Source organism: Onychomys torridus, chromosome 11, assembly GCF_903995425.1.
Source record: "Onychomys torridus chromosome 11, mOncTor1.1, whole genome shotgun sequence".
Lineage (NCBI taxonomy): Eukaryota > Metazoa > Chordata > Mammalia > Rodentia > Cricetidae > Onychomys > Onychomys torridus.
The window spans coordinates 86,728,098-86,740,956 of record NC_050453.1 but is presented as its reverse complement, the minus strand read 5'-3'; the positions used below and the strand labels follow the sequence as shown (position 1 = coordinate 86,740,956).

Genomic DNA, 12,859 nt, shown 5'->3' with positions numbered 1-12,859 from the left:
TGGAGTTCCTACCCTGGACTGTGACATGGAACTGTAAGATGAACTAAACCCTCTCTTCTCCAAGGTGCTTTTGTTCATTTTGTTTTTATCACAGCAATAGAAACCCTAACGAAGACAGATGGCGTCTTCATCACTGTCCTATTGGTTTGGAGACACCATGGCCAAGGCAACTCTGATAAAGGAAAACTTTTACCTGGGGCTACCTTACAGTTCAGAGACTGAGTCCATTATCATCATGGAGGGAGCACAGTGGCATGGAGTCAGGCATTGTGCTGGAGCTTTACATCCTGATCCACAGGCAGAGAGGGAGAGAGACCCTGGGCCTCGACCCCACCCCCAGTCCCACACCTCCCCCAACAAGGCCACACCTCCTAATCCTCCTCTGACAGCTCATCATCTGGGGACTAAGTGTGTGAACATATGAGCCTACAGGGCCGGTCTCACTCAAACCACAGCCTGGTTGTAGAAAAATGGATAAGAGCCCCTTTCTCATAGCAACAAAGACATAGCAATTCAGAACAGCTTATGTCAGAGTCCTCTGAGGGGTCCTCTGAAGGAACTGGAATTTTTTGGAAGACAATTAATGTGCTGCTGGTGAACACTTGCTCTTCCCCTGTCTTTGTGGCACAAGAGATTGAGCCTGTTACCTCACGCATGCTAAGAAAATGCTCTGTCACTGAGCTTCAACCCAGTCTATGTATTTTGAGACAGGGACTTACTAAGTTGCCCAGGCTGGCCCTGAACTTGTAATCCTTCTGCTTTGGCCACCTGAATAGCTAGCATTATAGGCCTGTACTACCAGTTTCCACTGCCAGTTTTTTGCTTTGTTTTTCATTTTGGCCTAATAGGAAACAACATGCAAGCATGATTCTATTGATAGAGACAGTGCATTTTTAAATAAGGATTTTTAATTGAGTAGGAAAGAAATACAGAGGAAGTTCAGGGAGGAAAATGAGAACAACTTTGTCTCATGACTTTTACAAGGATGAAACAACTTGGTTCATCCAGGAGAATCTAGCTATAAATGTGTTTAATGGAAGCAGCGTAAACAATTAGAACAAGTCTTTCAGCTAAGCAGCAATGTAGTTCAAGTTACCCTGCTGAAGTGCTTTCAGTCAAAGCCAGTGGTCTGTCTATCTGGAGCCTCTGCACGATGCATTTAGCTAAGAATAGAGCCGGATATGGATAACAGTATCTGCTCTTCACAGACCCAGGAGGCAGCATCAAGTTTTCCTACCACAAATATTATTTACTTGTGCAATCCATATCAACTCTCCACGGTGGGCTCTGTCCTGGTCTTCAGTTTACCCGAAGAGATGTATACATGAATGCAAAGTAGAAATTGCAAGGCCATACCCGTGCATGGCAAGGCCCCTCAGTTCCTCTGGGATTTTTTTCATGGTGTTCTCATACTTCTCTCTTACCGTCACTCCTCCAGGCTCGTGCGGATGGCACTGATGCTCTGTTGTTTTTCCTGTGCTATACAAAGAGTCACTGTATGAATGCTACTAGGGAAAAAAGAAAAGCAGAAAATGATGAGCAATGTCCCACATAACAACTGTATCCAAAGCATTAACCAAAGTGTTGCTCCTCTTGGTAGCAGAATTGACCCTGATCCAAGTCTCACTCTGGTTTCTGTTCTAGCATTCCAAGTAAGAACAGAACCAGGCTTGTGTGCTTCTCACAGAACACTTTAAGAGAAACCGTCACAGACCAGCACCAAATGATGCAGGAATAATGGTTTCCGTTTTGTGGTCCATTATTATTCCACTTGAAACTACTCCTTTTTAAAAAGAGACATACCAGTTGATTGCTGTCAGCTAGCAATCTATAGAAGGGATTTAGCTTGGAATTTATGAGTTAAAGTTTGTCAGAATTCATGTCTCTACATGCAGTCCCATGTGGAAAATGTGTATCATTAGTAATTCAGAAAAGAATTCTGTTGTCTGCTGCTCTGACTTATTTGAACTTTTGCCCAAGATAAGCCTGAAAGGAAGAGTGTGCTGGCTTGTGAAAGGGAACCGAGGGTGGGGCTCATAAGAAGGAGGGGTTGTGATCTTTTTTAAGTTTTTTCAGTTGAAAGTTACCTCACTCTTCAGCCACAGTCTCTTTCTAAAGAAACAGTTTGCCAAATCTGCTCCTGGAGAGGGAAATAAGGTATTGTAAATATTTCTTAAAATATGCTTATGTTTGTCTTATTGTAGTGCCTAGCAAATTACCAAGACTCCAAAACTCAGGATAACAGATGAGGTTCCATTTCCTTAGCATTTTTTCTGTACAAGTCAGATACTTAACTTTGAACCAGTTTGAAGTTTGACTGACTAAAAGGAAGACAATTTCATGGAAGTTTCAGCTGTTCCACTTGGAAGTATGAGAAACATGAGTGGATTTCTTTCCTCCAGTCACGTCTGGATTTGCCAACTACTGAGTTGTGTCTGCCAATTTAACACAGGGAAATAGAGCATTCTTAGAGTAATTGAATCCCAGTCTTTGTAGCCCTTCTGATGGGGTGGCTGGACAGTGTGAACTTTAATAAATGGAACTAATGGGTTGTTCATGCCATCTATATAACCCATTCTCCCACCTATCTGCATTCTGTGTGCCCTTAGCTTCTTTAACCACTGTGGAACATCTGAGCCCCTGAGCACACCTTACTCTTCAGAACCCCTCCAATATAATAACTCCCCAGAAGAGGGCTCTGGGAAATAAAGAAGTCCTGGAAGGCAATTAAGATGTTGTCTTCTGTGATGTGGAATTTCATAAAGATTCAGCATTGTCATCATTAAACAAGAGATCTTGGGTATTCTTTCATAGGGCAAAAACAAGTGCATCCCTGTTGTTACACCCTTGGTTTCTTCCTCATCCCTCTTTTATGCTTCTTTTTCTCCCTGTAGATCCTATATCACCCAGTCTTGCTCTTACCATCAAAATCCTACAGACCATTAGCTGCTTTGACCACAAGATTTGTATTCATAGCAGAGAGAACAGGGTTGCTTTTCACTGTTCCATTAGCTATGCATCATTAGTCAGTTCATCTAACTTCTCTGGTCCTGAGTTTCTCAGATTAAATGGGAGTATTGGACTAGGGTGGTTCTAAGATTCTCTCCAAGCTCTTATGCTAGAAGCATGTTTGCTTATAAATAATGGTTTTTTGATGGATTTTAGTGATCTTTTCCTTAGTTTCTTAATGTTCTCTTCCATGTGTAAAGTTAATGATATATTTTTATATATCATATATATTTTATATGCTATATTTTTATTTATCATATATATTCAGTTTGTAACTTCTCAAAGTTTCAAAAGATCAATTCATTTTGTAAATGATACAGTAGGAGGATGGGCAGAATAGTTAAATCAATAAAATACTTGCCTCACAAACATGAGGACCTGAGGTTGATCCCCATAACTTAGGGAAAAAGTCAGGTGTGGTAATTCCCATTTATAATGTGGGTTGGTGATAGCTAGATCCTTGAGGCTTGATTATCAGCCAGTCCACCTACTTGGTAAATCTCAAGCTAGTGATAATCCTGTCTGAAAAACCATGCTGGGCATCTCCTGAGAAACAACACGAAGCTTGCCCTATGACTCTACATGTATATGTACCCACAAATGCTTCTGTATGTACACACACACACACACACACACACACACACACACACACACACACAAAGAGAGAGAAAGAGAGGGAGGGAGAGATACAGACAGATAGACAGAGACAGACAGACAGAGACCCAGAGAGAAAGAGACTAAGCTTCTGATTGTTCAATACTTGTATCTAAATAATTTTCAATATAAACTTATCTTAAGATTCTGTACCTTTAATAATTATTTTTGACTGTTGGATTAGGTGGCTAGGTTAATGACTCCTTATAGTTGTTTTTTAAAGATGGAGTTGTCAGAGAGTTTTCTCACTTGTCTGTTCTGCTGTACTCAATATGTTACTGGTGAAAGTGAAGATGAGTGGATATTAAGGTTTTACACAAGACTATCTCTCTTATTAGAGAAAAGTATGATTTTCAAGAAGTTATTGTGCATGAATGTTGTTGTTGTTATTTTTATTCTTTGGCTCTTTGAGGGACCCACCACCCAGCTCCCAAATAAATCACACAGAGGCTTATTGTTACATATAAATATTTGGCCTTAGCTTGGCTTGTTTCTGGCCAGCCTTTCTTAACTTAAATTATCCCATTTACCTTTTGCCTCTGGTCTTTTATCTACTTCTGTATAACTTACTTTCACTCTTACTTCATGGCTGGCTATGTAGATGGGTGGCTGGCCCCTGGAGTCCTCCTCTTTTTCTCCTTTCCTCATTCCTCAATCTTCTTCTCTCAGTTTCCTCTCCTACTTATTCTCTCTGTCTGCCAGCCTGGCTTATTTCTCTCTCATACCCAACTATTGGACAATCAGCTCTTCACTAGACCAATCAGGTGTTTTAGACAGGCAAAGTAACACAGCTTCATAGAGTTAAACAAATGCAACACAAAAGAATGCAACAAATGTTCCACAGCATAAACAAATGTAATGCATTTTAAAATAATACCCCATGACAAATAAGTTCTATATTAAGCATAATCTGCATACTGAGATACAAAACTCCTAGGCCCTGTGATGTTGCTTGCTCTCTACCCTTGCTGGTTAATGTGATTTGCAACAGAACCAAACATTTTTCTTGTGAATATACTTCATGAGTTTTAAAAATATAAATTGTGTAGTCAAAATGTGACCTGAATGAATATGATATTTAAGGAGGTAATTATTTCTAAGATAACATTTGTGTGGGAAGGGATACTCCAAAGATTTGTGAGAGTGTAAAGTAACCACAGGAAGAGGTTTTATTTCTTCAGAGTATTTACCTAGGTCTGTCCTGAGACTTCATAGTGGGTAGAAACCATACCTTGGATGTGACCCTGAGTCTGGGAAGCTGTTTGGTCAAGTGTAACTTTATGTGTGGAAGGGATTTCAAAAGAATCACTGTAAAAAAATCATATGAAGTCATGCTGTAACCCAAATCCACACACACTTGTCTTTGATTCCAGTTTTTGACCACAGAGAGATATCCTGACTTTCCCAAAGCCTTTGTTGTAGATTTCTCAGTAGAAATCTGATTTTGGGACAAGACTCAACTCTACACAGCACAGGTACTCAAAGAAGGTCCCAGATATAGGCATTTGGTATCAATCATTTAATTAATTTGAGTATTATTTTACTATAGAACAATGATAGGTTAAATATATATATATAGATAGATACTCAGTTTTAAAAGGCATTTTAAATAAAAATCCAGGACAATTAGAAGTGAAATGTAGATGATGAATGTAATATATGTAATGTAATATAATAATATAAAAACTGGGAAATTCTAAGTTCTCTTGTTAAAGAAAAGTGAGTAAGAAAATAGCGAACGTACTCACAATTTCTGTTTAAGGATTTCCAACTTAATTGTGCATAGTATCCAATTAAAGTAAATAATACTCAGTGTATCCCAAACAGTAAAGACTATATGTAAATAATAGAAAAGTACCTATACATAACTATTTGGGGCAAAGTGCTGATCTATATCATGTTGGTATACAAGGCAATATATAAAGAAAATATGATTCCCAAGGAGCTTAGGAAGACCACACAGAGGCATAAAAGTAATAAATATCAGGGAAATGGAAAAACTGTGCCATGGCACTCAGCTGGCTTGGTCATTGGGTTTCTCTGGGGCATGTTAGCCCAACCCTTTAAGGTAAGCTTCTTACATTCTGTGTTTCTAAGTGCTAGAATATATAAGACAGAAGCGGTGAATGGATAGAATTTTGTTAGCATCAACTCAGTTCTTAAGGATAGTTGTATATATAGCTATTCCTGTTTAGACAGATTCTTTTATAAAAGTAAATTAAATATAATAGATTTAATATTTGTACGTTCTCTTTCTTATGCTTTTTATAGATACCCAATGGCTTCTCTAACAGTATCCATCAACCAGTTTGCCTTGGAGTTTAGCAAAAAGCTAGCTGAATCTGCTGAGGGTAAAAATATGTTCTTCTCTCCTTGGGGCATCTCAACTTCCTTGGCTATGGTGTATTTGGGTACCAAAGGTACCACTGCAGCCCAGATGTCCCAGGTGAGTGGGAAAACTCCACTGTCTCAATGCTAAATGTTGTTTTTTTTTTTTTTTTAAATTTCAGTTGGGTCTACATTTTACAACAATATCTCTCAAAACATTTAGAAAATGATGTCCAATGGAAGAAATCCATTTGAATTTGTTGTTTGGGGCTACGTGTGGTGACACACAACCTTAATCTCAGCAGGTAGATCTCTGTGCGTTCAAGGCAAGCCTGATCTAAATAGCAAGTTCCAGGCTAGTCAGAGCAACATGGTAAGGTTGTACCTCACCAAAAGGAAAGTTGTTCTTTGGAAAATTCTTTAAGAACTTGTATCCTCCAGAAAAATAAATGATGAGGTCATATATTTTAGTTTAGAACCAAACAGTTTTATTTTGATGATAAACTTCTTTTTAAAACTAATATTCAAACTTCAAGTAATAGAACTATTCAGCATCCCTCTGATAGAGAAAATTAAGAAAGTCTAGCTGTGTGTAGTGGCTCACTCCTGTAATCTCAGTACTTGAGATTGAGGTAGGAGGATAGCTATGAGTTCTAGACCAGCCTACAGAACATAGTGAAGTGTCTGTATATCAGCCCAGACTGTAAAGTAAGATCCTGTCTTAAACAAAACAATAACAAAAGAATTCTGTTTTCATGCTTTGTTTGGTCACATCTCTGTTTAAAACACAGTTGCTTGTGTAAACCTAAAGAGCTCAGAGATAGTATTTAAATGTGAAAATCATGTTATAAGATAAAAATATGTCATTATATATAATATACATATATAGAAAAGTATATGTCAAAAAGCCATATGCACGAATATGTGGAATCAGGTATGTAAATACAACTAAACGATTTTTAATTGGTTAACATGGCTCACCTACAGATTTGTTTTGAGGTAGATTCCAGTTTTAGCCCATTTCACATGAATATATCCCTGGCTAATGCTTGTCCATGATGTAACTCTTAATAACTTTGGTTGCAGTGAGTCTAATGCACATGCTATGCACCTGATTATCCTAGGGCAGGTGGTCCTTATTCCAGTCTGTCATCTCCTGGTACACTGTGGCACACTTGAGGGGAAACAGGAGAAGAGCATCCTTCCTGCCAGCTTTCAACTGAAATGCTGGGGTGAATGTGAAGGTTATGTCTGTACATATTGAGTTGTGTTAATGAGAAATAAAGCAATTAACTAGAAAAAGAACCCGAATCCCTAAATTTTCCAGATAATTGAAGCAATAGTAGTTTTGATTAAGTTATCTAAATGATGGTATCAATTGAACACTCTGCCTTTTCATTTTTCCTGTTTAATTTATATACTCATTATGGGGTACATGTGGTAACACATGTATACAGTGCATAATGATCATGTTTTCCTCTCCTTGAATATTTGCATTTCTGTTTTAGGAAGCTCTGAAGGTCTGTCTTCTAATCCTTCTTACAATATAGAATAGATCATTGTGAACTATCTTCACCTTGCTAGGGGCAGAGTACTCAACCTTATTGCTGTGGTCTATCTGTACTTGAGTACCAGATCAACCTCCCTCCATTTTTCTCCCCATTTCCATTGAGGATACAGAGACAAAACAAACTCAAACCTACTTTATTCCCGTGTAGTTTTACAGCACATACCACTCTGGCAGTAGATGTTAGAGGTCTTCTACATAGTGTGTACTAAAATTCACTAAATTCTGGTACATTGTACCCACAAATATCATTAGATCTCACAGATGGAGGCTTGGTCTCCAAGGTTTCTTCTCTATTTCAGATTCAGTCAGAGCTCTGGGTTATGCTTCTGACTGAACAGCCAGCTATAAACCAAAGTTCCTATAACATCTTTGTTAATCTCAGTTAATTTGCTAGTGTGGCGCACAGAACTCAGAAAAAAATGCTTATTTATTGGCTCATTATAAATAATACTACAGAGGATAAAGATGAAGAAATGGGTGGGGTAATGTATGGATGACAAAGGCTGACAGCTTCCATGACCTTTCCCAGGGCACAAACCTCTGGAGATGTGCAGATCTTCACCTGCTTTCTGAACCCTGTCTTCCATGGTTTGGGGGACACTTGATTGTGTTTTTGAATGGGGACAGTCATGTAGAAAGACACTGAGCAGGAGTGCATTCTGAGGCTAACAGACTGACACAGAGGAAACCCAGCCAGGCTGGCTAGCCTGTTTCCTTTATGCTACATTCATTCTCTAGGTATGGGGCAAGTGATCTTTCTTGTTTTTTTGTTTGTTTTGTTTTCCTCAGAGCATCTATCAAACAGGAAATGTCAGAGGATATCTTGATGGCATTGTCAAATGGAGGAAGGTTACAGTCTGAGTGTCTATTGTCCATCTTGAGGAAGAGAAACTAGTATCTAAGGTTTGGATGTTAGACAGGAGCAAGTGAAAGGAGGTCAAGAGGAAGCCAGTGCATGAGACACAAACGTTGTTCCGTTCTGTCCTAACGTTATTGTAGTCACTGGGAAATAATAAAAGCTGTGACAATTCTGTGCCAGGAACCTAATTAGATGAATTAGAGACAAAAAAATCATATTTCACACTATTTGTTAATTTCTATGAAATAAACTTTGTAAGTTTCCATATGTGTGATCCTGGTTCTACCTTTGTTGACACAAAATTCCAGAATTTCCTTCCTTTATGCATGAATTATATCCCACTGCGTAAAATACATTTTCTCTCTACATGCAGGTGTTAACTTTAGTGGAATTGTACTCTGACACTTATCTCTCTTTTGAAAATATATGGAAAACAAGAGAATTTTACTTCAGAATATTTCCAACATTGTTACAAATATCCTGAAGTATATGACAATAAAGTCATGAGTAACTTTTGCTTATTTTTTTATTTTTTTTTTCCAGACAGGGTTTCTCTGTGTAGCCCTGGCTGTTCTGGAATTCACTTTGTAGACCAAGCTGGCCTGGAACTGACAGAGATCCTCCTGTCTCTACCTCTCAAGGGCTAGGATTAAAGGTGTGCACCATCACACCCTGCCACTAGAAACTTAAAATAGAATTTTTTAAAAATTTCTTTTAAAGAGCTTTTGAGTCACTCTATTCACATTATATGAGTTCAACTGGAACTACTTTGTTCAGTTACTTATGTGTTGTGTGGTAATAAGAATTACTGATTCGTATTTGCAGATATGTAATTTCATATGGGTACTTCTCTGCAAAGTGTATTCACTTGCTTTTTTATTGAAATTGTAGGTACTTCAATTAGACAGAGGCCAGCACTTCAAATCTGGCCCTGATAGTGAAAAGAAGAGAAAAATCGTATGTATATATTTAGTATCCATTTGATAGCTGTAGAGGGATTGCTTCTAATAGATGTATTTTGTGGTCAGTTTAACCAGTCCCTTTTTTAGATTAAATATATTGGAATATTTTTCAGAATCCAGAATGTCTGTGTTTTGTAGTATTTTTCTGTCTTCTTGTTTTATCTTCCTTTTTATCCCTTTGAAGGTTTTGTTTTACTTTTGAAGTTGTTCTTGTCTTTGTAAGCTACCTGTGAAGGAAAGGTACCTTCATTAAGGTTTTATACTAGTAACATCAAAGAAACATTTTTATCTATTTTAAGTAACTTGCTTTCATTTTATGACTACAATACACCAAATAATTTCATTGAACTATAGATTAGTCATATATTATTTGACTTTTGTTCAACACTTTTTTTCTAATCCCCTTTCTTATAAAGGAACTTAACTCAGGCAAGGTTGAAGAAATATATTCTGATTTCCAAACCCTTGCTGCAGAAATCCTCAAGCCTGGAAATTCCTACTTACTCAAAACAGCCAATAGGATATATGGGGAGAAAACATATCCATTTTGTAACGTAAGTGTAAATGTCTTTTGTTGATTGATGGAAAAGGAAAAGGTGAGCAAGAACCAGCAATAAAATACACATTTCTATAGGGGCCCCAGAGAAAATCTCAATGTGGGTAGTATTTCCTGGTAATCAATCATTTTACAATTGTGAATGCCAAGTTCTGAAAAAAAAACAAAACAAAACAGTGTTGGGTCTGACACAGGAATGGCTTGTGAACACATAGGCATGGGATCCTTGAGCTAACATTTGTTTCACAGGAAAACATAGAGGCACGTAATAGCAAGGTAGGACTGAAGGAGAAGAAAGTGGTGTCATCACAAGACTGTGGCTAGAGGCTGTCCCTGGGAACAAAGATGACCTTGAGAGGAGAGGAGAGGGAAGTACTCACAACAGGATTTTAGAGATTTTGTCAATATAAAACATAAAATGATGCCAAGTTCCTTCTTTTGCTGATGGTTAAAATCCCACCAATAGTAACCATGGTGACCCTGTCCCGTTAAGACTCAAGTGCTCCTCAGAGTCCAGTCAGTTATTTCCTCTGTTAAGTTTGTGCATCACACCATTTGAAAAAGATCAAAGAGTATTAGACTTAAGCATGGAGAGGCAAGAGCAAGCGGTTGGATGGGACAGATGAGAGGCAGTTATCCTGTGATTTCAAGCATGTGATAGTGGCCACATCAGTGAGTTCTTCAGGATTTGGGGCCTTGGGCTTTATTAATTATAGATAGAGCCTTAAAGACAGTCCCATTACTGGCAGGCTTTTGGAATCCTACTTGACTCATTTCCTATAAAAAGTTGAGTTTAGTAGCACTGTACTCAAAACAAAAGAGATACTGGTATCTGCATACCTTTTTATGAGTCTACAGGTGAATCAACAGGGTGTACTGTCTCATATTTATGTGTTATTTTTTCTGGATTATAAATAGCAATGCAGGCCCCACAACCTTTAAGCCGTGTCTTGGGGACAGAATGAATTCTTACAAGTGGTCCAAGTAAGCAAACTGAAGGACTCAACACTGCACCTCCCCAGGGAAAGCCAGTTATGTTTCCATGGTGGGTGCTGCAGCAGCTGCAACCTGAGTTACAGCTAGCTGTGATGAGTGCCTGGGGTGAAGTATCAACACTCCAGAGACAAGGCCTTCCCACTCCCTCAAAAGGACTGGTGAGGCCCAAAAGAATATAGTTTTCTTCAGGTTGCTCTAAATTCCTGTGGTTTTGGAGACCACAAGCAGTCACCCTGCAGACCCACTGGTCTCCTGCGTTCCCATGCCTTACACAGAAAGCCAAGCCCAACTCTAAATACCATTTGGCCACTGGGTAACTTCTATGATTTGTCATCGTCTTCTCTTTTCATCCTATTCTCAGTTCCAGGCCCAAATCACACACACACACACACACACACACACACACACACACACACACACACACACACACACACACATACACATACACACACATACACACACACACACACACATACACATCACACACACACACACATACACACACATACACACACACACACATACACATACACACACATACACACACACACATACACATCACACACACACACACATACACACACACACACATACACACACACACATACACACACACACACATACACACACACATACACACACACACACATACACATACACACACACACATACACACACACACACACACACACACACACACACACACACACACACACACACATACACACACACACATACACACACACACATACACACACACACACATACACACACACACACACATACACACACATACACACACACACACATACACATACACACACACACACATACACACACACACACATACACACACACACATACACACACATACACACACACACACACACACATACACACAAACATATGCAAGTAGCAGTATAGACTGAGCAGGCTCTGTTTATGTATTTAGGAATATATAAGTATATACATATACCTACATGTATGAAACAACAATTAATGATAAACAGAGGCCATGAATTTGAAAGAGATCAAGGAGAAGTATATGGAAGACTTGGAGGGAGGAAAAGAAAGGGGTAAATAATGAAATTATAATATCAAAAATAAAATAAATAATATCTAAAAATAGTCAAGAAGGGAGTGACAACCCAGAATGGTGGGTAGGCAGCCTATCCTTCTATACCTGGCGTTCTGTATGGTGGCTTGAAGATTATGTTTTCATTTTAACAGATCCAGGAATGATGAAATAGAGACAGGAGATACAGAGTGAAAGCAGTTGTTCTCAATTGATTTTTGTTTTAAATAGTGTACACAGCTTTGATTGCTCACTTTTAGACAAGTTGTACAGAAGCAGATTTTATCTATATCTTTCAGAAATATTTGAAGGACATGAAAACATACTTTGGTGCAGAACCGCAGTCTGTTAACTTTGTCGGAGCTTCTGGCCAGATCAGAGCAGAGATCAACTCTTGGGTGGAAGGCCAGACGGGAGGTAAGCTCTGATTCAGAGCACAGCAAGGGCTTGCTCCAGGCTTCATCTTATTTGTATGAAATTGTGCCATATCTCTATGTATTTCTTTAGAGGAACTGTGGGACACATGTAAAATACTTAGAACTTGTATTTGTTTTTACACCTGTAAGTCCTGTCTAAAATATAGAAGTCAAACCTCCACTTTTCCAAGTGGACTGGAAAAATAATTATTGTTTACTGATTCCAAAGAAAAAATGGAAAAAATGGAAAACGGGAAGTAAGAATGACTATTGCACTTGTGATTTTAAAGAAAAATGGTCATTAATCAATAACAAAAATAGAGCGACATTTTACGGGTGCATGATTATCTCCATCTTGCAAATTAAGATTATTGTTAGTGTTCAGGGCACAAAAAAATTATCCTGCTATAGCTCTGGAGGCGAAGAGTCAAAAT

At 38.4% G+C, this 12,859-nt stretch overlaps 1 protein-coding gene across 1 annotated transcript in view; it reads left to right on the top strand.

Annotated features, from left to right (window-relative positions):
- Positions 1–5,941: 5,941 nt before the first annotated feature.
- The window catches only part of Serpinb10 (serpin family B member 10), a 15,350-nt gene continuing 8,432 nt past the window's right edge, over positions 5,942–12,859 (top strand). The window contains exons 1-4 of the mRNA XM_036201727.1: positions 5,942–6,109; positions 9,312–9,377; positions 9,799–9,936; positions 12,309–12,426. Of these exons, the coding sequence (XP_036057620.1) occupies positions 5,942–6,109; positions 9,312–9,377; positions 9,799–9,936; positions 12,309–12,426 (490 nt within the window). The remainder of the gene's footprint in view (positions 6,110–9,311; positions 9,378–9,798; positions 9,937–12,308; positions 12,427–12,859) is intronic.